The sequence below is a fragment of the Hyperoodon ampullatus genome, assembly GCF_949752795.1.
Source record: "Hyperoodon ampullatus genome assembly, chromosome: 3".
NCBI lineage: Eukaryota > Metazoa > Chordata > Mammalia > Artiodactyla > Ziphiidae > Hyperoodon > Hyperoodon ampullatus.
Window position 1 is genome coordinate 5,611,741 of NC_136916.1, and position 27,858 is coordinate 5,639,598.

Genomic DNA, 27,858 nt, shown 5'->3' on the forward strand with positions numbered 1-27,858 from the left:
GGCTTTAATAAAATATGTATAAATTTCTTTGCGAAAATTGTTTTAATTGGTTGCTTCAGTATAGAACTGTGGCTTTGAAGTGAAATGCCACCTTCTTTTCTGCCAGAGGTATTTCAACGATGTTGCTTTTCATTCTGCAGGTGCTTGTGGTGGGTTCCTGCAGACAGGAGATGCTCCCGTCTTTCTTTACTCCCCAGGCTGGCCTGAAAGCTACAGTAATGGCGCTGACTGTATGTGGCTTATCCAGGCCCCTGATTCTACTGTGGAGCTCAACATCCTTTCCCTGGACGTTGAATCTCATAGTACATGCAGCTATGATAAACTTGTGATAAGAGATGGTGAGAAACGTTTAAAAAACAAAATAAAACAAAAAACTACCAAGTTTCAACCCTGACACACATTTAGGTACATTCAGTTATAATCATACTTGTTTACTGCTTCCATCCATGTGCATAGAAATGCACAGGTATTATGGTCAGTGAAAGCATGAGATACTAGAATTGGCCACCATTTCTGCAGGACATAAGGAAAGAATTAAATTGCCTGGAGCAAAATAATCCACACACTATGTTAGGGAGAGCATTACATTCCCAAGAGGAAACACTCCCTGTGGTTTAAGTAGGAAATTATAATCTGAGTTTCCAGGTTGTGCTGCTTTCTTGTTGAAAGCCTATGGAAATAAATCTTGATATTTTATACCTATGGCTTTAAGATCCAAGTGTGAAAAGTATTTAAAATTGCAATGCATTCAAGTTTCTATTGTGTACTGAATCTCTGGGTAGAATGGGTAGGATTAAGGGCTAATATTTTTTCATCTTTTCCTCTGTACCCAGGTGTGGTATTGCTGTGTGATGAGTGAGGGATATAAATAATGCTTCAATGCAAGATGCACAGAATTGTGCTTCACGATTTGCATGGAACAGAGGAGAATAGGGAGGCCATATCCTTTAGTCAGTGTCTCTTACAGTGAGGTCCCCAGACCGGCAGCATCAGCATCACCTGGGAACTTGTTAGAAATGCAGATTCTGTGCCCCACCCCAGACCAACTAAACTAGAAACTTGCATGGGTCCTAGATCTGTCTCCAGTAAAGGTTAAGATCAGGGTGAGGAGAGTAAGGCAGGATTGGACAGAGTCAGATCCTGTCTTTATTTAAAATGTTAATATTTTGTTCATTTTACATTAAATTTCAGTTTTTGAAATATGGTACTAAAATATTTTTATCTTGATTTCTGAGGTCTCTGGCACCTCTTTAAGCTTTGCCCCCGATGTGAGGTGCTCCCCTTGCCTGACCTGGGTCCCTGCCTCCCGGTGGTAGAGTCTCTGAAGCTGGGGACCCACTGCCCAGCATGACACATATTGCAACCCCAGTGCCTGCCTAGACAGCAGGTGACATCTAGTAAGGTGTTAAACTGGAGGACAGATCAAAGGGGCAGCTACTAGGAGTGCAGGTTCAGTGTTATGGATCTTATTTTCCAAGAGATATGAGGAGCATAGAGTTTTCTATGAACTTCTCAGTTTGTTAAATTTTGGCGATTAATGAAAAATGCTTCAGAGCATTTTTTTTTTTTTTTGGACCAAAACATGTGTTTGATTTTGGCCCACTGGTGGCTAATGTGCATTTTCATGTCCCCCTTATCCCCTTAACCCTAGACCCCCACTAAGTATAGTGGGAAAAATCAAATGGCAGAGGTGCTTTACTTTCCTTCTGTAGGAGCTGGGCAGTAAGTAAAGACTCAAGTCAGTCATACAAACGTGATCAGATGGTAAACCATAACTTTCCCCCCTTTTCCTATCAACTATCTGCTATCAGCACATTGCCCAGAAGAACTATATCTTTCCTCTTTTTTTCTTTCTTTAGGAAAGAAATGAAAATCAGCAGACCCAACTCAGTCTCATTAAGAGATAAAATATACACATGTGAAATAAGTAACAACATATAATAAGCTTCAAAGCTTTGTGATGCAGTTAATTAGAGAATAAGTCAACAGATATGGGGTGAAATGTGTAGCAAAATAGCATAATGAAGATAACAATGCAAAAGGAGTCACAGATAAATTTTTGAATGATAAAAAATGCAAAAGTTTCCAGAGGTCAGAACCCCTGTAAAGAATGCCTTTCCAAGCATCGTGTATTTATAGCTGTGCTACTACATTTGATAACTTGTTTTCTAAACTAGTTAATAATGAGTAAGTTTTAGGTTGTGGTCAATGTCAAAAAAGAATCATTTTGCTAGTTGAGTGAAAGGGCAAATTTCCTCATGTCTCATATTCTATTTTTCTCTTTTTTGAGGTTTCAAATTAATTAATTCTCTGCCTTAGGGAAAAAACAACATATTTTCCCAGCCAAGGAATCTAAGTCCTTGCTCCATTCAGGCTTTGACTGAGACAGTTGTTCTGATCAAAATTTATAATCAAGAGAAAAGCCAAAGGAAAAAGGGCTGTGGGGGTTACCCAGCTCTCACTGATGTCTCTGGAGGTGAACATTTGCTGACACTATCTTTTTTCATCCTCCACACATGGAGAGAAGTGTGTTCTTATAATGGCAAAACAAACAATGAACAACAAAATAATGCAAAGAAAAAAGAAAACCCCTCTGAAGGTGAAGGCAGACTTCTGGGCAAATGACCTTATAACATTAGCATCAGATCTGGGGCTGAAGAATCAAACCTTTTTTTTTTTTTTAGATACTTGATCTTCAGCAGTCAGAATAGTTTAGATCAGTATCTACTGCACATATCAGCATTGGTCCTCAGTTACTTCCCAATCTCACATCCTCTTATTTTGAGTCTTCGTTCCAGGAAGAACTGTCGGCCAGTTTTTGGAAAGGCAGTGGAAACTGGCAAAGAAGTTGTTATTAAAAAGGTTAAAGAAAAAGAGAGGTGGCACCGTTACAAACTGGAGCCACAATGATGTAACCCCTGGAATGTCCCTTATTTGGTAATCCTGCTGCCTCCTAGGAATGGGGGTGTTTTGAGAATAATGTGTGAGGCACTTTGGCTGGGTTGCAATGATGGTGGAGGATACTCTTTTTTAAAAATGTTTATTGGAGTTTAGTTGATTTCCAGTGTTGTGTTAGTTTCAGGTGTGCAGCAAAGTGCATCAGTTATACGTATGCCTGTATCCACTCTTTTTTAGATTCTTTTCCCATATAGGTCATTACAGAGTGTTGAGCAGAGTTCCCTGTGCTCTACAGTAGGTCCTTATTAGTTATCTATTTTATATAGAGTGGTGTGTATATGTCCAGCCCAATCTCCCAGTTTATCCCTCCCCAACCCCCTTCCTCCCTGGTAACCATAAATTTGTTTCCTACGTCTGTGACTCTATTTCTGTTTTGTAAATAAGTTGTGGAGGAGACTCTTAAGACATCATATTTTCACACTGACATTTCCTTTTTTTGGTCGTAGGAGACAATAGCCTGGCCCAGGAGCTAGCAGTTCTCTGTGGCAGAGAGATCCCTGGACCCATCCGGTCTACTGGAGAGTACATGGTGATCCAGTTCACCTCGGACTTCAGTGTAACCAGGGCGGGCTTTAATGCATCGTTTCACAAGAGTAATATGTTCTCATAGTTCAAATTCATTTCATCTCATCTTCCTCTTGCTCTCCCCCTAATACACTCTGCTCATTTTTCAATGCCAGGACACAGCTTCTAAGTCAGCACACAGGTCTCTGCCCAGCCTCGGGGGGTTATCCTGATGTCAGGTATTAAGTCTTAATCAAAAAAAAAAAAAAAGAAAGAAAGAAAGAAACTGGCCACTTTTGTGAATGATGCCCCATCTTCAGTTCTTTGGGCAGGGCATGTTCCCTCCATGGTAGGCACAAGAGTAAGATGTTTAAAACAAAATGTCAGCCTCGCTGATGGCTGGAACCAGAAGACAGTACGTATCCATAACACATCAAAGGAACAGTAAGTCAGAGGTATCTTCAACCTAAGAAATAACCAAAGTAATGTAGGAGATATTGTCATGGATCCCTTGGTTGAAATGACTCATTTAAAGGTTGGCAGGAAGAGTTTGTTGCCCTTGAAATATGAATTTGGTGAGTCTGACAATGTGCCTCATATATGGCAGGCTATCGTGTGGAGTGTGACTGAGACTTTCAAAACTTGACAAAATGTGAAGTCCAAACAATCATTTTCAACCCACACTGGATTAAAGTTAAAAAGTAGCCCACAGGGCTTCCCTGGTGGCGCAGTGGTTGAGAGTCCGCCTGCCGATGCAGGGGAAACGGGTTCGTGCCCCGGTCCGGGAAGATCCCACATGCCGCGGAGCAGCTGGGCCCGTGAGCCATGGCCGCTGAGCCTGCACGTCCGGAGCCTGTGCTCCGCAATGGGAGAGGCCACAACAGTGAGAGGCCCGCGTATAGCAAAAAAAAAAAAAGCCCACAGAATGTGAAATTTCTAAAGACTCTCATATTTTTAACTGAAAAACCTAATTTTAAAGTAGATTATCAGTCTAGACATTAAAAATGAATGTTTTCTCCAGTATTATGTATGCCTTTATAATATATAGAGTAGGGACCCATTGAAGATAAACGATCATCCTCACAGTCAAGGGGGGCCAGCTGCAGAGTGGTTCAAGAGAATGGGCTTGGGAATTAGACAGACCTAAGGTAAATTTCCACCTCTGCGTTTTCACTAGCCGTGGGAGCTCCCTGCCCTCACTCGCTGATGCTCCGGTCGGCCCCTGACAGCTGGCAAATAAGCGTCTGCTCCATCGCTGTCTTCTCAGCTCGAACCTCTCACTCTCTCTCTCGTGGCTCGTGGACATGTGCGTGACAGCTCGCGCTGTATAAGTTAACATGTGGGAAACTAGCTCTTGCCCCCCGCCGTTTTGTACCTCCCCCAGCCCCAGACTTGCTCATTCCACAGTCTTCTCAATTTTAGGAAGTGGAAGGTACCTCCTTCTAGCTGTTTAAGCCAGGACGCTTGCATCACCGTTCATTCTTCTTCTCTGGCTCCATCAATCCCATTCATCAACAAACCACAATGGTCCCACCCTCGCAATATATCCAGAGTCCAACCACTTCTCCCTGTTTCTACTGCTGCCATCGTAGCCCAGGCATCTGTCAACCCTCCTTGGACTCAGGAAGTCACCCCCGTCCTGGACCTCTTGCTTCTGCTTTTCCCTGCCCTTCCTTAGAGCTTAAGTATTGCAGACAGTGAGTCTTTAAATTTTAAGTCAGATCATGCCGTTCTGATGCTCAGAATGCTTCAGTGTGTTCCTCTTCTTACTCAGAATAAGCCCTTGCCGTGTCCTGCATGACCTACCGGGCTAACCGTTTAGATCTCTCATTTGGCCTCATCCATTCTGACTTCTGTGATACACCACTAACGCAGCAGCCTTCACGCCAGCTGTTTTCTGGACTGCAATGCTCTTCTCTCAAACACTCTTATGTCTTGGTTCCCTGTCTCTCTTTTTTCTTTTTTTTAATTTATTTTATTGAAGTCTAGTTGATTTACAATATTGTGTTAATTTCTGCTGTACAGCAAAGTGACTCAGTTATACATAGACATGCATTCTTTTTCATATTCTTTTCCATTATGGTTTATCACAGGACATTGAATATAGTTCCCAGTATTATACAGAAGGACCTTGTTGTTTATCTGTTTTATATATAGTAGTTTGTATCTGCTAACCCCAAACTCCAAATTTATCCCTACCCACCCCTTTCCCCTTTGGTAACCGTAGGTTTGTTCTCTTTGTGAGTTTGTTTCTGTTTCTGTTTCCTAGGCAGGTTCATTTGTGATGTATTTGAGATTCCACATAAACATGATAACAAATGGGATTTGTCTTTCTCTGTCTGTCTTTCTTCACTTGGGATGCGATCTCCCATGTCAATCAGGTCTCTGCTCGGATATGACTGCAGTAGCGTGGCCTTCTCTAACTGCCCCAGGCAATATAGTTCATTTTCCCTCTCCCTGCTCACCTTTCTTTGTAGAACTTATCACCACCTCACATATTAATTATGTAGGTGTTTGTTGTACGTCTGACTCCTGTACAAAGTAAGCTTCATGAAAGCTAAGGAATTTGTCTCTATTGCTTACTTCTACATCCCTATCTTAGAAACAAAAACAAAATGAGTACCGAGGAGCGTGTGCTCCATCCAAGCTTGTTGCGCTGTTTCCAACATATTTTGGTCCCGAGTGAGTTTCAAACCACATTTCTATTGCCTATACTTTGAAAATTCTCAAGACAAACAGAAAAAGCATCAAAATCCAGTTGTGAGTGTTATTTAAATGTGCTATCTTTGTTTCTTCCTGGGAAGGTTGTGGTGGATACTTGCATGCAGACAGAGGGATTATCACGTCACCCGGGTATGCAGAGACCTACACTCCCAACCTCAACTGCTCCTGGCATGTCCAGGTTCAGAGTGGTCTGACCATCGCTGTCCACTTTGAACAGCCCTTCCAGATTCCAAATAGAGACTCTTCTTGCAACCAGGGGGATTACTTGGTGGTAGGTGTTGTTTGCTTCTTTTTCTAACCACTTTCTCTACACACTTCATTCAGAAAACAAAATGATGATGTTTCTCCTCCTGGGCTATAAATTGATAGAACTTGTATACCTCATCTTTATCGGTATGAAGGAAATTGTGCAATTTTAATTTGTCTTTCCAGCTAAAAAATGGACCTGATATCTCTTCTCCACCCTTGGGCCCCCATGGAGGAAATGGGCATTTTTGTGGCAGTCACCCTTCGTCCACTCTGTTCACCTCAGATAATCAAATGTTTGTTCAGTTCATTTCTGATAACAGTAATGAAGGACGAGGATTTAAAATCACATATGAGGCAAAGAGCTTAGGTAAGTATCTTCACTGAGAATGATGTCTGTACTTTTCCTGCAATTGCTTGGCCTTTTTTGTTTAAATAGATTGGAGAAAAAAATATGTAAAGTTTTTTTCTGAACTAACAATAATAGTGTTAGTAAGAGTAGCTACCTATTATCAAGCACTTATTTTATGCTTGATACATTTGATATCTCATCACGACTACATTGTCTTCATTGTGCCCATTCTTCAGATAAGTAAGATGAGGCTTAGATTGTTCCAAGACCACATAGCAAGAGAACAAAGTGAACTTCTCCATGAGTATAAATTGAGCTGATCTTAATGATCCCCTGAAATTCCTTAGACTTTTCCATTATAAAATGTCTAATTATAAGTTACATACAGTTATAGAAACATAAGAATGATAATTACATTGTTTTGTAATCATCTGTATGCTTCTTTTTAAATGAACATATAATCTTCTGATTCTATTATTACCCATTTAATTATATATTACAGTAATGATCTTAATTACCTTGTCTTAATTATACTTGATTGTTATTTAATTCTACTGTAATGATTTGATTTTTGTGACATTTTTAGGTAATGTTTAATTGCATAAATAAGTAAACAAGCATAGCTTCAAAAAAGGGAAGGAGTGGTGTCTGTAAAGAGTAAGTCTTTGTCCCCTTAAAATTAGATAATTTGAATTTCAGAATAACCCTATGACCTCAATCACAGATTCCTGGACATATTTCAAAATCTGTATTAATCTAAATGAGCCATATGTTTTATCGCACATTCTCCAAAATATGAGAGTTTAAAATGTCAGCAGAATTTCTTCATTTGAAGAGAGGAGAGGAAGTAAGTCTCCACCAACTGACACAGAAAATCATCTAATACCTCGTGTAGATTCCATGACTATAGGGCATGTCCTTTCACCACTTCCCAGACCACATAGCTCTGGCACTTAGAAGGAGTCTTTACCAGCACAGCTTTGTGACCCCAGTACCGCTGCCTTATAGGTAGCGAGTTTCTCATCCTTCCCCATCTCCATTCTGAGCTTTGCTGCTGAGTTGTGAATGGACAGGGTTTCACCCGGTCCTGAGCCTTTAGAGAGCCTTATAGATTTGCAACACTGTAACTCTTTCACTGTAGCTCATTCTTTTTCGACCCTCTGTTCATGCAAGAATGGTATGGCCATTACCTTCTCCCCATCTTTCTGCCTCAATATTAGACTTAAAAGTCTTTTGGTTTCAAAACCTGTTGCGATATGATCACTCTTGTTTCTCTCACCTTTCTGATTCAACCATGTCCTATAACTACAGTCAGTTCTACTTCCCCATCTATCTTTCCAGCACACCAACTTCTTTGCCACTTCGGTTTCTCAGCTTTTAACACATGTTACTCAGTGAACAACTTGTGGCATCGAATTAGCCTTGTTCTACACCGTCGTTCTCCAAGGACACTCCTTCAGTATGGTTGATTGAGAGTTCTGTGTCCCTGTGCTCGATGCTTTTATTCCCACTGGATTGATTGACATTCTAACTAATTAATTGAACATTTACAAAGTGCTTCACACTGTGCAAACTACCAAGTCTGTGGAGGAGTTCAGTGCAGAGGGGGAGACATACAAGCAAGGGCACAGGTAGGGCACGGTATGATGAGGCTAGAAGGAGGGGCTATCGGGAGCTCTGGGTGGGAGAAGGCTCCCAGAGGAAGGAAGCTGACAGAGATTTGCCAGTCAGTGAAGAAAGGAGGTGACCACATATCAAGTCTCAATGGCTGTGCAACAGTAAGGCATTTCCGTGAATTTGAAAGAATTCACGACTGCTGGAGAAGAGAGTCAGAAGGAGCTAAACATCATGGTGGTGAAGCAGGCAGGAATCATGATGCTGAGGGCGGCACCAAAAGGAGTTAAGATGTTAACTGGAAGGCAGTGGGGGCCCTTGGGAGGTTTTAATCCAAAGCACGAATGGTGCTATCAGATTAGAAACACCCGTGTGGCAGTGGCACTGAAAACACATGGAGGGGGAGAGACTAAGGTGGAGAGAGCAGGTGAAAGAGTAATTCACGGAGGAATTATTAGGTCCTGGACTAAGGCAGTGGCGATAAGCACACAGAAGACAAGGCATATTGAGAGAGATTATAAATACGGAATTGAGTGGATTTGGATGTGGGACAGGAGGGTGCCATAGATGACCCCTAGGTTTCTGGCTGGTGGATCCATTTATCCCACAAACGTTTATTGAGAACTTGCCATGTGACAGACACTATGCTAGGTCCCAGGGATACAGCGATAAACGAATAAAATCCATGTCCTCATGGAGCTTAATTTCGGTGTTAAAATGCAGATAATAAATAAGAGATGCAGCATGTCCTATGGCAACAAGTATTAAGGAGAAAACGAGGTGGTCAGTAAGAAGAGGGTCATGCGCTCATACACGGACTTCTGGGCGGCGAGTAGGTAGTAAGGTCCGTCTGGGACACATGTTCGGTTTGAAATCTCTGACTGATGTCCACGCGGGATGTCCAGTAGACACCTGCACTGGACCAGGAGTCTGGAGGTCAGAACAGGGATCTGGGCTGAATCTAGAAATACGAGAACTGTTAGAAGACTGGTTGCAGTTTAAGTCGCGAGGGTGGATGACCTTAGCCAGGAAATTATTTATACTGAGAAGATGAAGGGCCTGCAGGGGGATCCCTGGGGACCTCCAGCAATGCCAGGAAAGGCCTGGAAAGAGGCACCCAGGGACCAGAGGAGAAATGGTGAGAGGGATGAAAGGAGGAGGAGAAGAGCTAACGTCCAGGCAGCTCCGGGGCCACAGTGTAGAGAAGGAAGGTGTGGTCAGCACGTTGACTGCTGTGGACACAGAACAATGACTTCAGACATCCTTGGGTACAGTGAGTGTGGGGTGATGGCGGACCGGGAAACGGGTGCTTTCAGAGGGCTGACGAGTGAGGGGGGGGGACGTAAAGGAAGTGGCTGTAAATTCCTCGAGCGTGTGGCACGTGGAAAGGCCAAAGCCTCACGGAGGAGAGCCGGGGGAGGGAAAGGAGAGAGAGAGAGAGAACGAGATTAAAAGCACGCGGTAAAAGGAGGGAATACAGAGAGCAGGTCCCCAAGGAGACAGAACGGATTGCGAGACCAACCCGGAGACACATGAAGGCAGCGTACAGGGGAAAATAAAGGAGGGTGGAGATGTAGGAGAAGTTTTAAGGATGGTAACAAATAAGGGGTAACAAATTGAGGGAGTTCTCACCTGACTTCTCCTTTCTGAAAGAGGGCTCAGAGTAGCGTGCTGAGATGAGAGAGGGCATGGGGAGGACGAAGGGTCTGGGGAGTCGAGTTGGTTTTATAGCTGTTTTCATCTATATGATGAAACGGGAGGATGGCTTAGCAGCGTTGACAGTGGAGAACATGCGTTTGTTGTGGCATCAATTTCCATGAATGGTTTGAATGGAACACAACCACTGAATTGGGGTTTTGCAAGGAGCATCTGAAGGAAAGACCAGGAGCAAGGGAGTTAAAGGCAGTCAAAGGAGCTCAAAGTCTAGGGTTTCAGAGATGAAGGAGTTCTAGGTAATGGCACAACTCAGGATGTGCCCATAAGTGGCCGAAGGATGTTGGAAACAAATGTCCATAGAATTTAGCAGATTCAGTATCTGTGAGGCTAAGTTATTGAACAGGTTAACTTCATTGGCGTTGTAAGTACCCAGATTGTTCTTACTTGGTTTGTTTGCTGAGATTGCCAAAAAAAAAAAAAAAAGTTCATTGATACAAGGAAAGTATTTTTACTTAACACTTTGGGCTTTTTAAAAAAGTATTAAAAGCTCATTATCTTCCCGAAAAAACTGGCTCATAAAATTTCTTATACCATTAATCTCTTGCTCTTCAAACGCACCTAAATCCCAAAGAAACATAAGGAGTGAATGTCCACAGAGTTGTACAAATGTGTATCTGCTTAGTCTTTTAAACATCAGTCTATTGACCTGAATGGTCAGGAGGCAGTTAAAGTGCTGGTGCCTTTACATGCTTATCGAAGTGGTGGGTATATCGTTATGCTTCCATGATGAGCTACTGCACGCACCATGCGCCATAATCTTTTGGTTGGCTTTAGGAAGGAGTGAAATTTCCAATGAGAACATATGGTTTGGCGAGTTAAAAAGTGACACATGTGGTAGCTCCCTTGATAGCAAATTCAGAATGTATTTGCTTAAAAAAGAAGAGGATAATTCCAGATGAAAGGAAATTAAGATTGGAGGTACAGATAAAGAGACCTTTAAAAATGAAGGTGGCAGTCGCCTGCATCCTCTCTCTCCAGACGGTAGGTTGATTTAACTGTGTTTCCTGACAGCCTGCGGGGGCAATATTTACATCCACGATGCGGATTCTGCTGGATACGTAACCTCCCCCAACCACCCCAGCAATTATCCGCAGCATGCTGACTGCATCTGGCTCATAGCTGCTCCTCCTGGGAAGCTCATAAGGCTGCAGTTTGAAGATCAATTCAATGTCGAAGTAACACCAAAGTAGGTCACCTCCGTTTAATTTTCCTCCTACCCAGAGTTAGTATTCTTTAGCTGTCACATCTCAGAACAATTTCCTTCTTCTTTGCTCAGCAGCATATACGGTAAAGGAAATCTAGGGACGGGGAAGGGAAATGCTTAACACCTGGAGCTTGAAAACCTTGCCTGCCGGACACTCACCCATCAGCTGAGCAGATGATGTAAACAGACACTGTCCCTCCTGACCCTGTGCACATCCTCCAAGAGACACGGAGGGTGGCTGTCTGAGATTTATATTATCCGTTCTTCCTCCCACAGGAAAAAGAGAGTGTCTCTGGTAGACGAATATTTATTTGGCCAGCCCCATACTCAGTGTCATAAATGATAAAGTATCTGTTTAACAAATGGAAATTTGTGACACCCGGGGTCACCAGTGTCAGAAACAGGACTAAAGCAAGGACAGTACGATCTCCCGATCTCTGTTTAGTAAGAATCTTTAAAGATTACAAACCAGAGGGTTTGTCTTACTATGTTGAACACAGATGGAATAACTACATAGATTGAAAAAAATCTGTATCTTTCTCTTCATTTAACAAACGTGTGTATACATCTGCATGAATACATGCAGGGTGCAAAGCTTAGGTATGAGAGCTTTTGCTTACCAGTTCTGGACTCCTGATATAATGCCATTCTCCCCTCACTGAGCATTAATTGGCTGGTTGACTTTCTCAAGAAATACTGGGTAAATACTTGTCGTCTTTTAGGGACACAGAAAATTCCGGCTGAGATTCTCCCTTAGCCCCGGTTACATAGCTATCAAGAGAGAGTTCATCTTTGTCATGTGAAATGTGTCATAACATCATGTGAAACAAAATACTTGTGTTTTGACATTCCTAGGGGTTGATTCGAGAATGAGTTTTACATTTCTAAGACCAACAGAATATGGAAGGCGAATAAATATTCTTCATTGTGGTACATGTAAAACCTGTCTTTTTCAGCTACAAACTGGAGTGTATAATTCAGAAAAATATCATATGGCATTTTGAAGTGACACACCACCTACGCTGACTCTGTCATAGTGTCTACGCTGTGTTGTGTACATAGCGCTACAGAAATGATGATTTAATGATGTCCTTGGAGAAAGTGAAGTCTTTATTATCAAAATATGTCAAAGCCATAGACTTTGCAAACTAAACAGAATTTTCTTTCCACTGTAGTTGTACGTCCAATTACCTTGAGTTGCGAGACGGTGCTGATTCAAATGCACCAATGCTTTCCAAGTTTTGTGGAGCTTCTCTGCCTGCCAGTCAGTTGTCCTCAGGAGAGGTGATGTATCTGAGATTCCGGTCTGACAACAGCCCCACTCATGTGGGATTCAAGGCCAAGTATTCCATAGGTAACAACATTTTTATATTCAATAAGAAAGTAGTGACAGAATAATTGCGTTCAAACTTTTTAAATGATCATGCCATTTTTTTTTTTTTTTTTTGCGGTACGCGGGCCTCTCACTGCTGTGGCCTCTCCCGTTGCGGAGCACAGGCTCCGGACACGCAGGCCCAGCGACCATGGCCCACGGGCCCAGCTGCTCTGCGGCACGTGGGATCCTCCCGGACTGGGGCACGAACCCACGTCCCCTGCATCAGCAGGCGGACCCCCAACCACTGCGCCACCAGGGAAGCCCTGATCACGCCATTTTTAAAGAAGCCTTTCTATCTGCCTAATTTTCACAGTTATTTTAATGATAGAAATAAGTAAGGAATGTGAATGTTTAAAACCACAAAGTCATTTATCAATTTTAATTTTTACTTTAATTTCCATTTAAAAATACTCTTTTTAGTAAACTTGAATATTTTGGATTTTTCCCTAACTTGTTAGTGAAAAACATATCCAGTTAAATTCTTGTTTCTTCCTCTTGTCGTGAAATATGTACAATATTAAATTGTAAAACTCTTTAGTAATCAAATAACTATTTTTAGAACAGTGACTTTGACCTCCTCAACATTAATAGATAATCGAGATGATGTTTTTTCCCCTAAATGTCTAGCGCCAGGTCATTCATTCAATGTTTTGATTTCCTTCCTTTAAAAAATGAGTAATAAAAAATGCATTCTGAAGATTCACTACAATATGGTCACAACTACATAGGATTTAGTGTCTGTTAGGTCTGAACACTAACCAAACATCTTTAATGCGTTCAAAACTTGAAAAGCCGAGTTGTAACAATATTTAACCTACACCATGGGTCATTGTATAGCCTGAGGCAAATTGTATATAATTCAATCTCCCACATCCAGCTGATAAGAAATAATTGGATAGTAATTTTCAAGGCCCTGAGATACCCATTACTACAGTAACATGTTTATTTGATAAACCAGAAATGGCAGGCATGACTAATCAACCACAGCATTGTTTTTAGCTGAGCTAGGACTTAGTCTACAGAATCACTAACAAAGGGTACTAGGCAGGCCCTATCAATCTCTCAGTTGGTTTTGGAATGAAAGCTACTCGCAGCTAATAGCTCTTACCTAGTGTCCCAAGAGAATTCATGAGGCATTAACAGAATATGCCATTCAACATCTTTCCGCCTTCCCTTTCCCGCTATTAGATTGGCCTTGTGGTATCATTTCTCTGTACACCAATAGCAGATTTCATGTAGTAAGAGAAGCACAAACTAAACATTTTCAGTATTTTTAAAACTTCAGTTCATGTTCACTTGGCACGTAAAAGCTTTTAAATGTGCTGGTTGAATTAAAAAAAAGAAAACCCGTGATAGAATATTGCTCTTTTTCTGCAGCCGAGTGTGGAGGAAGAGTGACAGGGCAAAGTGGAGTCATTGAAAGCAATGGGTACCCAACGCTTCCGTATACAGACGACTTGTTCTGTGAGTGGCATCTCCAGGGACCCTCGGGACATTATCTCACCATCCGCTTTGAAGACTTTAGCCTTGAGGATTCATCTGGCTGTGAACGAGACTTCGTGGAGATCTGGGAAAACCATACGTATGGTCAGTGAGATATGTCTGGTGTTTTGGGGGGGGGTATCTGTTTTCACAGGTTACTCATTCAGCCTCTGAAATTTCCTCACTTCCAAGTAAGGCAAGACTTTTTTTTTTTTTTTTTTTTTTGCGGAGAAGTGCAGATCAGTCAGCTCTGGACAGTGCCAGCTTTTCTCTCCCTCAGTTCTTACCCATGAAACAGTGGTGCCCAAAGCCCTGGTGTCATTATATAGCTTATCCTGAGACCACACTGAGAGAGCACTGTGTGCAGAAGGCATCCTCTTCCAGGGAGACCTTCCGGGGCCACGCTCAGATGTTTGAGGGGCATCCTGTAAGGGAAGGAGGGAAAGGGTAATATACCCAGGAAATATTATGAGGTGGATGCTTGTCACTCTGTCGCCTTGGACCATTTCACTAACCAAGTGAGCAAGCCTTCCGCATTGTGCTGATGCCCTTGGTTCTAATTGGTTGCTGTATTTGTTACACTTCCTCATATACTTGAATATATTGATTTTTATTCATGTTTGACCTGCTTCTCTTGCCAGAGGTCACCATTTCTTCCTGGCCAGGGTCTTATCTATTATTGATTTTTTCTTCGTACATGCAGAATTTCTCAAGTAGAGGTGAAATGAAATCAATCACCTGGACATATAAATACTTAATTATCTGACTCTCACAGGTAATCTATTGGGCAGATACTGTGGAAACACCATTCCTGACAGCATAGATACTTCTGGAAATGTTGCTTTGGTCAGGTTTGTCACAGACGGCTCTCTCACTGCCTCGGGATTCAGACTACGGTTTGACTCCAGCGTGGAAGGTATGTTCTTTGATTCATTATATATATATATATATATATATATAATTGAGCACCTACATTGGATAGACACTCCTCTTAGGCACTGGTGTGGCAATAACTAAACAAAGACACTGCGACCCTTGTCTTCCTGGGCCTGACTAGTTTAGTGGAGAGGCAGACATTAATCAAACAGTCACACCAATAGATGAAACATCACAACTGCAATCAGTGCTACAAAGGAAAGGATCTAATGCTGTGAGGGGTGTCAGGAGTTGAGAGCCAAACCGCATTCCTCATCTTAAGAAAGCCAGTCTGTTAGTGCTCCAGTCACTTGGAATTTGCATTCCAAATTCCCTGACAAGCTCAGGTGAAATAAAGATCTTGTCTTGAAAAAACTGGATGATCACTTTAGCCTTCTGATTTTCCTGACTCTGATGATTGCTGCACTTACTAGACTCTCATATTTCTTGGGCCATGATGACAAAAGGCTGCCAGTGAACTACCATCTATGGAAGCAGAGATTAAATATTAAATATCAGAGACAGTCCTTGTGTATACACAGTGGTAAATAAGAGCACTGATTTTGTCCAGTGGGACAATAAAAAAATGCTTTACTTTTGAGAACATTCCTTATAGGATTGGACTGAAAGTTTTCATAGTTTTTTGGGTTTTTTTTTTCTTCTCTCTCTTTTTTTCCCCCGCCTTCAGCATGTGGTGGGGATCTCCAGGGCCCTGCTGGGACCTTCACTTCTCCCAACTACCTGAACCCAAACCCTCACGGCTGGATGTGTGAATGGAGAATCACTGTGCAGGAAGGACGGCGGGTGACCCTCACTTTTGACAACCTGAGGCTAGAAGCCCATCCATTCTGCAGCAGTGAGCACGTGACAGTAAGTGTCCCCTGCTGGCAGGGATGTTATAGTCCATTGTTTAAGGAGTTTATTGACCCATAAATCACAGTCAGAAAACTAGGTCAGGAATATTCCCCTCCATGCAACTGTATCTCACACAAATTCTAAGTATTTTAGATAGAACAAAGTCACAATAAATGTTTGCCATAATTTTTATAAAAGCTGTTTTAAGAGACTATTAGTTGTCTCAACCTATATCAGGGTCATAGGCAGGATAAATTTTCAAGCAAATGATCATTACATATGGAAAAACCTGTGTAAACCGAAAAGTTAAGCCTACGATTGGGACCAGAGTCACAGGACAAGCCACCACCAAAAGTTTTAAGCAGATGGGTGGTCCTGCATAATTACTGTTCTCTGCTGGATGTGCCGAGTGACTCCTCTGGAAGACCAAGGTCGACTGTCTTCCAGGTTGCGAAGCTCATGCTTTGAGATTATACCCTTAGTATAATCTCAAGTATTATATTTGAGTATAATATTATATTTGAGTATAAGTATAATACCCTTAGTATTCTTAGCTTCCCTTAGCAAAAGAAACCTAATGAAATCCCTGAGTGTTAGCTGTGAACGACAGATATATATGCGTTTATACTGTATTAACTGTAGATGAATATTAGTAGATGTTCCACCCAACTTGCCCTTTCTCCAGTCTTTGTTATCTCAGTAAATAACTGTTCCAAACTTCTGGTTGCTCAGGTCCAAAGCCTTGATGTCTGTTTTGGAGTCCTTTCTTTCACACCTTAAACTGCACCCATAAGCAAGCTCACTCGGCTAGATCTTTACAAGAGATCCAGAATCTAACTCCTTCTCATCACATCCACTGCGACCGCCATCACCACTCATTTAGATTTATTTTAATAACTTCCAACTGGTCTCTACTTCCATCCTTGTCTTTCTGCGTCTCAACACAGCAGCCAGTGTGATGGGTTTAAACCTAAATCAGACCATGAGGCTTTCCTTGAAAATCCTCCAATGGCCTCTTTTCTCGCTCAGAGGGAAGTCCCACATCTTCATAATGGCCCAGCTGGCCTTACATTATCTGCTGCGCCTTCCCTCTTCTACCCATGTGTCTTATCTCAACCCCCCCTCCTCTTTTGCTCACTAGGACCCAGCCACACTGACCTCTTTTCTGTTCCTTGACTGACTACCCTAAGATGCACCCACCAGCACTTCCCATGTACGGTTGCCTCTGTCTGGGATGTTCTTCCCCGGGTGGCTGCCTGGTCCCCTCCCTCATTTCATTCAGGGCTCTGCTCAAATGACTTGGTCCGAGAAGCCTTTCCTAACTACCTTCATTAAATAGACCCCACCCCACCCTGGTCTGGACTGGTTTCACAGCACTTCACACCAGCTGACAGTCCACGCATCTATTTGTTTGTGTATTGGCTGCTCCCTCCTCTAGAATGTAAGCTCCACTTACAGGGACACGCACTTCGCTTCGTTCCCTGCTGAATCCCCAGTGCCTGGCACGTAATAGACACAGTCACTGTTGAAGGAATCAACAGTCCAAGAACTAGCATTACCCTTCTCAGAAATGAGCCACTTTTGTTTGTAGTTTCATTGTCTCCTGCTGCTTAGTGAATTTCAAAAATATGAAACACCTCTGTATGTTACTCTCTCTTTGTATTGCTCTAAAATGGTCATATTTAGGCTTCAAATTTCACTGTCTGGTTCTAATATATGAAGGACTGAAATGTCTTTTATCAGATATTGAAAATCACAGAGCCCAGTGTGCTTTCTTTTATTTGGAAGCCAGGAAATTTTGGACCTAAGTTTTCTTATTTTAAAGGAACATTTTTTTTCCTATTGTTGAATGAATAATACAGAGCAAGAATGAAGTAGAAAAAAACTTAACCACTCCCATTATATCATCTTTTGAAGCATTTTGTTATCTTTTCTTGGCAATGAATAATACTATGTAGTTGTAATTAGGTGAGAGAAATTCATTTGTATACTAATTTTCATCAATTTCTCTCATTATAAATACAGTGGATGCTATTGAATGGTATTTGGAGAGTTGAGAAAATAAAAAATATAAAAATACTTGGAGTTCAACATAGCCATTACTAAAATTTTGATGTATATGTTAACATTTTTTTTTCCTTTGAGATCATATTGAAATATAATCATTAGGAATCGTACCAGCAGAATATTCACATGCCCTACAGGAAAAGTCATACTTTCGGAACTCACATAATAAAGTAAAATCTACAGCATCAACCACAAATTCTGAATCATGTCTTGTCATTTCCCCATCTCTGAATCATAGATGCCAAAGGCACCTACTTTTCAACTCTTTCAGCTACTTCTTTTGGTATTTATGTCATTATTTCAAAACAATATTCCTATTATGCTACTACTTTATTTTTTCTGTCTTAGACATTATCTATCCACATCCCGCTGTGGAAGGTGAGGATTTAGCTGTCTTCAAAAACCTCCCCACCATCACTGCAAATGCACGTGGGGTGCACGTAATTCACTTACACCCCCCAACTACCTCGCCAAATACTCCTGTCACAGATTTTGTTAAATTGTTATTCAAGGTTTACATTAATATGATTATGAAAACATCACTCCCACTTAAACCAAGTGGTGTACTCTGTTAGCATTTGCTTTTGATTTTCCAAGTAATAATAATAACTGTGTCCCTTTTACACTTTCATGGTTTTTCTTGGTTTTTCACGTATCTATCACTAATTCTTCCACACACACTTTCTACTCCAGGTATACATCCCCACCTTATACAGTAAAACACATCTATCAGTTCTATTCATTTTCCTTAGCAATATCTTCCTTGAGCATTTGCCCATCAGCTTCAAGCCTGATTCCGCTGCCGTGCTCAGATTTCCCTACATCATCAAATTTGCAAGTCCCTTCATTCGTCTCCTGGGCTGGACGCCTGGCTTTATGATATGCTCATTTTCTGTTCTTGGTTAATTTCCTCTTTGGGCGAGGCACATGCTCTGTGGCTCCCTAAGGACGTGGGCATGGGTGATAAAGTTTTTGAGGATGTGTATACCTGTAATTATCCTTATTTTATCCTTATTATTTGAATATATTTAATATAGATTTTAAAAATCATATATATTCTGGGAATTCCCTGGTGGTCCAGTGGTTAGGACTCCGCGCTTCCACTGCAGGGGGCACGGGTTCAATCCCTGATTGGGGAACTAAGATCCCACAAGCCGCATGGCCCAGCCAAAAAAAAATCATATATATTCTCAATCTATTCATATTCATATGTATTCAATATATTCACATACATATATGAATATATTAATCATAATCTTGAAGCTTTGTGTTGCTCCTTTGGGGGTCAGTTTCCTTCAAGTTCCTGTTTTCTATTATATTGGTCTTTGCCTTTTATGTTGGATGTTTCCCTAAATGTCTGATGACCTTTGACTGTTCATTCATATTTAAGAATGAAGTACTAAAAAGCGATGGAAAGCTCTGTGTTCATGACTGGGGCTGTCCACTCATGGGCTTCATGGGAGCAGACTGAGGTGGGGACTTGACCGTTGAGTTAGGGGAAACCACATATGTTATATTACAGGTCTTTTCCCCACAGGGAGGTTAAAACATCAAAGAATCACTTTCAGAATAAATTTCTGAACCTTTAATATAATGTCCATATTCCTTTTCTTTGAAATATATTTTTATGGGTTCAATACTTATTTTTTTTCCTCTTCACTCTGCCCCAAACAAGGGGATGTGGCTTGTCCTTCGTTTGCTCTTTATTTACCTGAGAACTTGGCTGAAAAGAAGAAAGGAAGGGGGGGGAGGGAGGGAAGGAGGGAGGGAGAAGAGAGGGACCCTTCCTAAGATCTACAGGTTGCTTGAGGGTGGCTTTGAGTGCACCACTTCTAGACTAATACCTCATCCAGCGACCTGAGCATCCAATTCCTCCAAACCCAGCTGCCTATCTCACTCTGTGCCCGGATGGAGAAGAGGAAAAGCCACAGCATCCCGTGTGCACTGTGATGAGACATATGCCTGCTTTTATTCCTGCTTTTAGCACCTTTTAGAGCTTGTCCTGAATCTCATATACCTACTTCTTACCCCACTGTTTTCTGGGAGTTATGGTTTCTGAGTATAGACAGGAGTGGAGGAGGAAGGTGGAAACAGCACTCTTGCTGCTTCTAAAAGCAGGAGTTCACATGATAAATGGACGCCTCACGAGTTTTCCTCATGCTGATTCTGAGCTCAGGGCAGACGTTGGGGAAGGGATTAAGGCCATTGATCATGGTTTTGCACATATTCCATTAGCCCTTTAGTTGTGAATAATCCGTTTTGATTCTGGCAATGTGTCACCCATTCCTGTTTTTAGAATTATTGAAATACTTGTCACCTTCTCTTTCCTTATGCATTACTTCATGGTTTGGAATCAGAGGGGTAATTTGAATCCCAATTGTATTACTACGGGCTCTTTGAACTTTGGCAAATTGCATAATCTTTCTGAATTCTAGTGTCTTAATCTGGAAAACGGGTAATATTATATGCTTATATATAAATAGCATCCACTGTATTTATAATGAGAGAAATTGATGAAAATTAGTATAAAATGAATTTCTGTCACCTAATTACAACTACATAGTATTATTCATAATATTATATATCTGAGAGGTTGTTTTGCTAATTGGATAAAGTAATCCAAGTGGGTTATTAGCAGAGTCTGGCATTTTGTCCATGCTCAGTAAATGATAGGAAGCTCTGTGTCCTGTCCTATGAGCCGGAAGTCACTTTAAACCAGAAGCCCCTGAAGAACAAAATTTAATGATCAATTACAGTAGGCAAAAAAAGCGTACAGCTTTTGTTATGGAATACATTATCCTTCTCCACAGCTCTTAGTGTCATTCTCTGCCTCATTAGTTCTAATCGTAAGCCATTCAAATCCTTTTTAAAAACAGGACTATCGCTCACTCAATCTATTATTGTTTAGTTACTTCTGGATCTTTCTTGAGCTGTGCTAAAATATTCGCTTGGTTTTGTTAAGAAGTGGAATAATATTTTGCCAATTATCATAACTATGTGCATAACTGGAGTTGTTTAATATTCTGGAGTCCACAGTACTCTAATCCATTTTTAAAAATTCAAACCAGTAAGAAAATTGAAGCTTTGAATGCATGACTAATTAGGAAAGACCTGTTACATTGAGATTGATTTTTAAAATTACTTGGGTGGGAGGGAAGTCCAAGAGGGAGGGGATATATGTATACATATAGCTGATTCACTTCGTTGTACAGCAGAAACTAACACAACATTTTAAACCAATTATACTCCAATTAAAAAATGGCATTTAAAAATATTTGAGTTCTTGGGCTTCCCTGGTGGCGCAGCGGTTGAGAGTCCGCCTGCCGATGCAGGGGACGTGGGTTCGTGCCCCGGTCTGGGAAGATCCCACATGCCACGGAGCGGCTGGGCCCGTGAGCCATGGCCGCTGAGCCCGCGCGTTTGGAGCCTGTGCTCCGCAACGGGAGAGGCCACAACAGTGAGAGGCCCGCGTACCACACACACACACACACACACACACACACACTATATATATATATATATATATATATATATATATATTTGAGTTCTTCTATATTTCAGATCATCAGAGATTAACATTTAAGCCTTCTTTCCAAATATCAAAGGTCCTGATGGATTGTTAAACAAAACTGTTCCCCAGTGAACTCTGTGAACTAAGATGTGAGCGTGTTGGCATAGCTTCTTTACATTTTGAGCACAGTTTCCAGTTGCAAAGAGCACAGCGGTTTTTCACTTGTCACCACATGGCAGGAGGGCATGACTGCAATACTTCCACTTTAGTGCAATGACCCTGAGGCCACAAAATGTGCTCCAGGTAACATGGTGGCTTGTGGCACTGGGCTAAGTGCCCATATTGTTAAGTAATTCATTTTAGCACAGAGTTTTCTTAGAAGGAATTGTGTCTGGTCTGGGAACGTAACCTCCTAGGAAATACTCAGTCAGATGGACTGTGTCTAAAGGTTAAACTATTTTTTCCGACAGGTATTTAATGGCATTAGAAGTAACTCCCCCCAGCTAGAGAAACTGTGTAGCAGCGTGAACGGCAGCAATGAGATCAGATCTTCGGGAAATACAATGAAGGTTGTTTATTTCACTGATGGATCCAGGCCATATGGAGGCTTCTCTGCCTCCTATACGTCCAGTGAAGACGCAGGTAATAGAGGATGTTATAAATACACCTGTGTTATCGTCTGCGCTGCAGGTGTCCCACAGCTACTGCCGACAGCAGTGGAGCCATCCATGTCCCCTTTAGAGATCAAAGTCACACCTCGGATCTTCCACAAAGGACAAACATAACCAGATAGAAAACCCAACCACAAAACCCCCCAAACAGAAGACAAAAACCTCTAGTTTTGGAAAGAAAACTGCTGTTGTGAATTAGAAAATTTAGAAAATGCTGTTAGAAGAGCTTCTAGCTCGGTTCCGTGCAGTGTCACCATAATAGTTGGTTGCCAGTCCCGCAGCCCTTGGTCCACTCTTTTATCCTGGAAGAGGATAACTACCTCTTGAGGGGCAGCTTACTCCTGGAGAGTAAGTAAAGTAGTTGAAGACACACGGATTTTATTGCTTCTTAGGCATCCATCCATCCTTATACAGATTTCCAGCGTACGTGACTGAGGGGTTCATATACGATATAGAGCGTTTAAAATTAGCAAGATATGGCCTTTCTATTCTAAATATCCTCCTACTTTCTGGATTGTTGTTATTGTCTAAGAGCTTTAAAATTTAGGAAGAGTGGAACTGAATATTTTTTAAAAACCTTTAAGTTATTTCATTGATACAAGGAGCATTCGTTCCCTATTAAAAGGAGCAAATTCATTGGAATGCCAATGTTATATTATCTGTTTTATCCGACTAAATTCTCGGGTCAGGTGGAAGATTGCTAAACAATTGCCATCGGGACCACCATTATATTTAGATATTGCTCTAAATTAAATGTTAATGAACAACAGGCTCACATTAGGAGATATTGACACATAGCCAAACCCCACCCACCTAATCTACATCTTCAGGAAAATAAAGAAGCTGCTTATTTTTGTACATCTTTCTTTCTAAATCCACAGAAACCACTTCTGTAGGCGGCATGAGGAGGCAGCCCTCCACCCACAGCCCTGACTTCATCTAGAGAAACAAATCAAAGCAATAAAAAAGCTGCTGTGGTTGCTGTAGTTATCTTTTTCTGTCTTGTTTGTATCTTCTGCTATGGCATGGATCTGACAACTACTTTCTCTGTTGCCTTCTGTTTTCTTAGTATGTGGTGGGTCCCTTACAAATTCCGTTGTGGGAAACTTCACTTCTCCTGGCTATGATGGAGTCAGTAATTACTCAAGAAACCTAAACTGCGAATGGATGCTCAGCAATCCAAACCAGGGAAACTCCTCCATTTACATTCATTTTGAGGATTTTTACCTAGAAAGTCACCAGGACTGTCAGTTTGATGTCCTTGAGTTCCGAGCAGGTGAGTCCAATCAAGGAACACGTTCTCCCATTCACCTGCAGCCTTCTTCTTATGCCTGGAGGCCACCAGCAATGAAGGGAGACAAAGGGCTGTAATGTATGTATTATATATAAGATCCAGAAGAACATTGTTCAGACAAAGCCATCATTCTGCACATGCCCAGCTGGGGGCAACATGCCCTATAAATAAGGAATGAGATGGATCAGTGTTTTCAATTAGACCCTATGTCTCAGTTGATGTGACATTTACCCAGGAGAGATTCCGGTTTGTCTTTGCTCTGTTAATGAGTTCAAGTGGTCCCTTCAACTCTCATCTACTCAAGACTTCTTTCTTCAGAGACTAGAACGTAACATGGTCAGAATGTGTGCTGGTGGTTTCCTGAATTTACAGGATTCACAGAAGAGGCCGTGGAATTCTCCTTAGGGCTTAGAAGTCTAAAGAAACTTCGCAATGCATTAAACGGAGAAGCACATAGAAGCTGGTTAGGAAATTATCCCTGAAGCAGTCAAGTTTGTCTTTGTTTTCATAATAGAAGTGGATTGAGCTATACCTGGTAAACTATAATCATCTTAAGAATTTTTTTAAAATCTGCATTCATGGCTGATAAATCCATTTTAGTTCTTTCCTATAGTGGAAGCAAAAGTTATCCATTGAATTGTCCCCAGTGTTACATTGGCACTCTTTTCCCCCTAAAGAAAAAAAAAAAAGAGGGAGAAAAGTAACAGTATATCAGTATATCAGCTATGCTGTCTAAGGCTCAATGGGTTCCATGTTATTACAAAATTTAAAGAAAAGGAGGCTGAATGCTAATGCAGTTTGCTGGTGACAATGTACTGGGGCAACTATAGAAATTGATGCTGGCTTTGGGAACATGGAGGGCAGAAAGAGAATTTGATAAAGTTTATGGTCACACACCAACTGCCTCAGCAGAAGAATCATCTGGCCTCTTAGAGGTAGATGAACCTAGAAAAGGCTTATGAGGGAAATGGAAGTTGTAGTTTGAGAATGTTCTGCATGGGATTCTGATAAATCCTCACCCCCTCTGCTTGGTTCAAAACCACTGGCTTATAGAATCAAACAGAACAGCTATCTATCAAATTTCATTCAGTTAAATGCAATCTTCTCTCGATTCCGTCATTTTAGAGACAGTTAGAATACTATATTTTGTTGACTTTTAAGGTCAGTGATGTTGTCTGAAAGACTAAACAGTGAGGAGATAAGTGTGAGCAATAGATGATCATCAAATTACTGTGAAAATAATATTCACAAAAATAGCTCCAAATCTGATAGTTCTTAGCTTGAGTATGGAATATCCCATTCATTTTAGTTGATTAAATACAGTGAAGAAATTATTAAAATTTTAGGTAATTATCACTTTTATCTTGCTGATGTATTTTGTCACTATTGGTATTGAGTTTTTTACTCCTTAAAAAAAAAAAAAGCACAGCCAAAAGTTTTTTTTTTAAGTTTTTTAACAGTTGTGTCTCTGTTTAGATATACTAAACAATAATTATGAAAACATGAATTGGAACAAAATGACACCTATGATAGAGAAAGAGGCCCATACCAAAAAAAGCATTCTTTTTTACCCGCTGGAGGCACTCTTTCCTTTGTAGTTGAGAAAGATAGAAAGGAGATTTGTGAAATGTCTGCTGTTAAACCAGAATTTAAATGTGCATCAATGTAATAGCTTAAAATTTTTTTTATTATTTGTTCCTACTGAATTCATTGGATATATTTTTCAAAAGATATATATATGGTGACACTGGTGTGTTATTCTGCTCAGGTAATGCTGATGGGCTTCTGATATGGAGACTTTGTGGAGCTTCAGAACCTAGAACGCCACTGGTTATACCTTATCCTCAGGTATGGATACACTTTGTCACCAATGAACGTGTAGAACATGTTGGATTCCATGCACAGTATTCCTTTACAGGTAAGACTTATGATAAGCTCTCCAATTCTGGCAATAACATAATACATAAATTTTTAAATGACATTTTCCATAAAGATCTCGCATATATTTTGTTAGATGTATTTCTAGGTTTATTTATTGATTTTGTTGGTAGTGTAGCTGAGACATTTTTAATTATACTTTCTAGCTGGTTGTTGCCTATATCTAGGAATTTTAAAATTTTAATACATCAATCTTTAGCCCACAGATCTTGCTAGACTCTTGTTAGTTTTAGTATTTTGTCTATAAATTACCTCTGGTTTTTCTGTGTAAACAATCATATCTTCTGCAAATTGATAGCAATTTTTCTCTTTCAATCCCAATTCTTGATTTCTTTTTCTTGTCTTATTTCACTAGCTAAGGCCACCATCATAATGTCAAATGCAAGGAATGGCAGCATCTTGTTTCTGACCTTAATGTGAATGCCTGTAACATTTCATTGTTAAATATACTTGTTTCTCTTAGGTTTTCAAGAAATACTCCTTATCACATTAAAGGAAGTCTCTTCAATTCATGGTGTACAAAAAGTTGTTTTTTTTTTTTTTTTACTGTCAGATTTTGGCAAATGGTTTTTCTGCATCTATTGAGATGATCCTATTTTTTCCTACTTTAATGTGTTAATGTGATAAATTGTATTAAAAGATTTTTCTCTTGTTAAACCATCTTTTCATTTCTGGGATAGACCCTACTTGGCCATCATGTGTATTTTGGACATATTACTAAACATAATTTGCTAATGTTTTGTGCTAGATTTGTATCTGTGACATTCAGTTTGTACCTGAAAATTCAGCCCAAGACAGACAGTACTCCTCCTTGCTGCTTCTCTGGGCCATTAGGGTTTTTCTAGTCCATTTCACTAATATGGCAGATTCCGAACTTTATGTAAAAGCCCTTGCTTTTGTGGAGGTCCAAGGCCATATGTTCTCTTTCTGCCTGATCATCAAACCTCAAACCACAACTTCTGGGGCCCACATCTTGATTCTATATCCTCTTAGACCTACACACTCTCAGTTTAAGATACCCCTTGGAATTTGAGTACATTTATTGTTTATAGTTCTTAGAGATCTCCTTTCATTCCATTAAGCTGGGCTATGAATCAAATATATTTTGGTTATAATTTTATTTAACATTTCTTTGTGTTATAACCAAATGGTTGGTTGGAGAAAGGAGTGACATTGATTATCTATTCAGTCAACCATGTTGAAAGCTGCTTTTTCTTTATCAGCTTGAAAGAAAAGAGTCAGATTTCAGGAAGCAGTATTATTTGTGTGGAACATCAGACCATACCATGCTTTAGAAATGTATCCATGTTTCAACTTGCTATACTAAAGTACACTTTGATAGCTGATTACAATATATGTGCTTGTTGTCAAACAACAAAGTCTTTAGTTATGGTACTCATCATATTCTTCAAGCTTACATTTATTTTCACAGGCCTAGTTTTTTTAAGAAAGGCAATGTTCTTTACTTTGTCCCTAGTGCATTTACTGTCAGTTCTATGCTCATCTAATTATCCTCCATTTATGGTTCAGATAATCTTCCTTCTCCTTTGTATCAAACTTGAGCCTGCCTTCACTGTGTGATTCCATTTGATTAACACTATATGGGATTCTGTTTATTTCTAATCTTCCATCTAGTTTTACTTTGCTTTCATCCAATTTCATCTATTTATTCATTTATTGTCCTTTTTTTTAAATCATGAAGTACGATGGCTATAAGTAGTATTTACTTTGGCTTTACAGAATTTGGTGGGTTTTTTCCTTTCTTATTTAGAAGTTTACAATCTAATTTCAGACTGTGGTGGAGTACAGATAGGTGAGAGTGGAGTGATCTCAAGCCCCAACTATCCAGCCTCTTACGACAGTTTGACCCACTGTTCTTGGTTGTTGGAAGCCCCACAAGGCCACACCATCACTGTGAGTTTTGATTAGTGGGTAAAATAATTCTGAAATTGTACAACAAAAGTACCATGTCCTGTGTGGAAACAGAGTTCTTTTAATAAGCAAGTGATTAGAATAGGCTTTGATCCAGGTCATCTTCTCCCTAAAATTCTCTGATTAGCGTATATACATTGGCATCTACAAGTTTACAACTAATGAAGAATGAAATATCTTTCATTCTTTTTCAAGCACAGGAGAAGCTCTCTATAGAAGACAGTTCCCCATCCAGAAAAGAGATGTATTTATGTTCTTGATATGAGTTTCCATCCCAGCCCAGGGGACTGAGGATGACCCTAATGACTCCCATTCTGGGAGAAATATCCCTTCTCAAAATTTCCAAGAGAAACTTCAATAAGAAAAAAATAGAGGAGGACAAGGGAGAATGAAATAAGAGACATAAATACAAAATTATATAAATTAAAACAAAATAAAAGGGTGTGTAAGGACTTCAGTCGAACTCTACGTAGATAGGCTCACTTACAGCTCAAAGTGTT

The 27,858-nt window shown here is 40.5% G+C and overlaps 1 protein-coding gene across 1 annotated transcript in view; it reads left to right on the forward strand.

Annotated features, from left to right (window-relative positions):
• Nucleotides 1-27,858, forward strand: part of CUBN (cubilin) — a 276,969-nt gene that overhangs the window by 178,577 nt on the left and 70,534 nt on the right. Inside the window, exons 40-52 of the mRNA XM_079700464.1 lie at nt 141-338; nt 3,405-3,551; nt 6,267-6,457; nt 6,619-6,802; nt 11,126-11,300; nt 12,494-12,672; nt 14,071-14,280; nt 14,951-15,091; nt 15,779-15,960; nt 21,994-22,165; nt 23,264-23,470; nt 25,257-25,406; nt 27,219-27,340. Of these exons, the coding sequence (XP_079556590.1) occupies nt 141-338; nt 3,405-3,551; nt 6,267-6,457; nt 6,619-6,802; nt 11,126-11,300; nt 12,494-12,672; nt 14,071-14,280; nt 14,951-15,091; nt 15,779-15,960; nt 21,994-22,165; nt 23,264-23,470; nt 25,257-25,406; nt 27,219-27,340 (2,258 nt within the window). The remainder of the gene's footprint in view (nt 1-140; nt 339-3,404; nt 3,552-6,266; nt 6,458-6,618; nt 6,803-11,125; nt 11,301-12,493; nt 12,673-14,070; nt 14,281-14,950; nt 15,092-15,778; nt 15,961-21,993; nt 22,166-23,263; nt 23,471-25,256; nt 25,407-27,218; nt 27,341-27,858) is intronic.